General features: G+C 40.1%; 1 protein-coding gene across 1 annotated transcript; it reads left to right on the plus strand.

The window, feature by feature from the left end:
- Positions 1-604: 604 nt before the first annotated feature.
- Positions 605-1,945, plus strand: LOC109378937 (glycogen phosphorylase, liver form-like; the record flags this gene model as incomplete). Its single annotated transcript, XM_019635189.1, has 3 exons — positions 605-799; positions 1,129-1,292; positions 1,825-1,945. Coding segments are annotated over 3 exons (480 nt in total), but the record flags the coding sequence as incomplete, so codon positions are not given.
- Between the last annotated feature and the right edge of the window lie 1,195 nt (positions 1,946-3,140).

Here is a 3,140-nt window from a genome sequence, read left to right on the forward strand (position 1 = left end):
TGGTGGAGAGATTTTGCCAAAAACTCCTTTTATAGTTTTTTAAAATAAGTTACTGTTGATAACTCCCAACAGTTAAAGGTAGATTTTGCTCTGGTGCTGATATTTCTCTGTCTTTACTGCTATACGGAGAGTAAGACTAAGAAATAAACACATTTCTGATGGGACTCAGCTTAACAGCAGTATCAAGGCTTATATGGTGTTTACCATTTTTGGGTCTTAAAGGGTTCTAAATTAAGCTCTCACCTCAGAACACAGCTCATTGAAAATGTGTCCTGTTGCTTCGGAAGTCAGTATTTTAAACATACTTTGTACCTTCACACAGGATTCCTTAATTTTTTTCCCTTGGATTTTGTTTATTTAACAAATGAAAGACAGGATAGTAGAAAAGGTTTCTCAGTATGCTTTCTTAAGTTTTATCATTTAGTTTTACAAGTAGCTGCCTTTTTTCCCCCTCAAGAAAACCACGTTCCCACTCTCTGGACCATTCAGGAGCCTGCAGGAATCAGGGGGTGTCTAACTATACAAGCAGATAGAATTGTCCTGTTGCAGACTGGCGGGACTTGAGGAAATGTCTGGCTCTGTGTGATGGGGTGTGCACCCGCAGGGCAGTCTTTCCTTCAGAGGAAAGCAGCTGACCGTCCCTTTCCCGCAGGCATGGGAGATCACCCAGAAGACCTTCGCATACACCAACCACACAGTGCTCCCAGAAGCCTTGGAGCGCTGGCCTGTAGAGCTGGTGGAGAAGCTGCTGCCTCGACATTTGCAAATCATTTATGAGATAAATCAGAAGCATTTAGATGTAAGTCATTTTAGAGATTCATACCCCTTTTTTAGAATGAGGTCTTGAAACGTTAAGAGTGTTCCCTCTTACCAAACTTCAGGCCCAACCACTTGCAGCCATTGATACATCAAAAGTATCCAAGTCTGATGGGACTCTTAAAGACATCTTTTTTAAAATACTAAAATAGAGGAATGGCATCTCCCTAAGACTAACTCGGCTTCTCCCTGGAGGAGTGAAGTTTTATATTCTCTCCATCAAAGATTTTGCTTGGGAAGTGAGCAGTGTTATCCCAGTGTTGCTGTAAAGCTCAAAAGTGACCAATAAGGCCTTTCTCTTCCTTTGGCTAGAAAATTGCGGCTTTGTTTCCTAAGGATGTCGACCGTCTGAGAAGGATGTCTCTGATAGAAGAGGAAGGAGGCAAAAGGATCAACATGGCCCATCTTTGCATTGTGGGCTCCCATGCTGTGAATGGTGTAGCTAAAATCCACTCAGACATCGTAAAGACCCAAGTGTGAGCTTTCATTCCCAGGGTGGTGGGCCTAATGGTTCTCTGTTAATGGAGTGGGGCTGGTAAATGGAGGGTTGTTTGCAGAGGAGGAAAGGCCCCTCTAAGTATTTAAAAGTACCGTATTTCCCCATGTATAAGACGCAGCTTAATTTGGGGCCTGAAACTTGGAAAAAAAATGTATTACATAAAGTTAATGAACTCATCATAAAATTCATCATAAAATTCATAGAACTCCTCATCACTGTCAAAACTCCCAACCATTAGCTTGTCCTCATCTGTGTCTGATGACGAATCACTCTTCATATATTGCCTCGTCCTCAGTTCCGTCTATGGCATTTGAAGTGCCACACTTCTTAAATGACTTGACAACGATCTACAACCACTAAGTCTAAGACACACGCAGTTTTTAGACCCCAAATTTTTCGGGAAAGGGTGTGTCTTATACATGGGGAAATATGGTAACTCTGAACTTCGTCCTGCATACTGGGACCTGCCTTTTCAGCCAAATTCAGTGATGTGTCTCTTCTATCTCCAGGTTCAAGGACTTCAGTGAGCTAGAACCAGACAAGTTTCAGAACAAAACCAATGGGATCACTCCAAGGCGCTGGCTACTACTCTGCAACCCAGGGCTTGCCGAATTAATAGCAGAGNTGTGAGCAATATAAAAATGTACCAAAAAGTTAAAAAAAAATTCTGATTCCACGTATAATTCCCATTAATGATATTAATCCAGACAGTTTCCTATTAATGACTTTTCATTTTTAATTTGGTTTTTAAATTTTAATCAAAGTTATACATGTACAGAGTTTAAAGAGAAAAGCTTTAAAAGTTCTGTGAGGCTTATATGAAAACATGGTCTCCTAGTTCCCACTTCCCAAAAGCAACTACATCCCCTTGCTTTTGATTGATTTTCTGGATTCTTCCCTCATTATTTCTAATAATATGCTGTTGTTACTTCTTGGTTTTCCTGCTTTTACAATTGTTTAGATTCTCCAATTTTGAAGATGAGAATAAAGCTCACTCTCTCACATACACTCCCACCCCCACCACACAAACACATATTTCCTGTCCCAGTTCATTCAACATAATTACATCGTAATTTTCACTAGCTCCTTAATCAGTGTTTAACTTATTATCACCATATAAATGCTTCAGGATGCTGGTCTGTGCATGTATGTGTCATCATATAATGATTATTTTTCCTTTCCTTAATAAGTTTTTCTTTTTCCTGGAGTTAATAATTGTTTTGTTTGCTTGGGTTTCTGAGTGCTTTCCCCTAATTTCACCTACACTTTACCTCAGCTGTAGAAATTTCCTCTCAGTATATGCAAACACGTTATGTATTCTGTTAACTCAGTCTTTTGGAAAAGCTTCTTCTGCTTGGTTGCTCCACTGTCAACTTGGATCTTCTTCCCCGTTATTTTGAGAACCCCTGTGCTCATTTACTTTCTGGGGTCATTTGTTTCCTGGATTCTATGTCTTTTGTTTATTTACCCCCTTGTTTTGGTAGTGCACATGTTCCAAGGGCTTCCTGGGAAAGGATGGACGTAAGGTCATTGTTTTTGAGACCTTGCATATCACAAAATGTCTTTATTCTGTCCTCACATTGATAGTTTGCCTGGATGCAGAACACATGGACATTTTTTGTTGTCTTCTAGTTTTCAGTGTGGCTAAGAAGTACAATACGATTCTGATTGTACTGAATTTTTTTTTTGGAGGGGGTGGATGCTTTGGTGTGAATCGGGCCTGGGTATCCTTTCAGTCTGGGAACACAGGACTACAGTTCTCTAAGAAGTGGTCTAGAACTACTGAACGTCTTCAACTAGCCCTTTAGTTTTCTTACCTTTTTTC

Source organism: Hipposideros armiger, unplaced genomic scaffold (genome assembly GCF_001890085.2).
Source record: "Hipposideros armiger isolate ML-2016 unplaced genomic scaffold, ASM189008v1 scaffold_8054, whole genome shotgun sequence".
Lineage (NCBI taxonomy): Eukaryota > Metazoa > Chordata > Mammalia > Chiroptera > Hipposideridae > Hipposideros > Hipposideros armiger.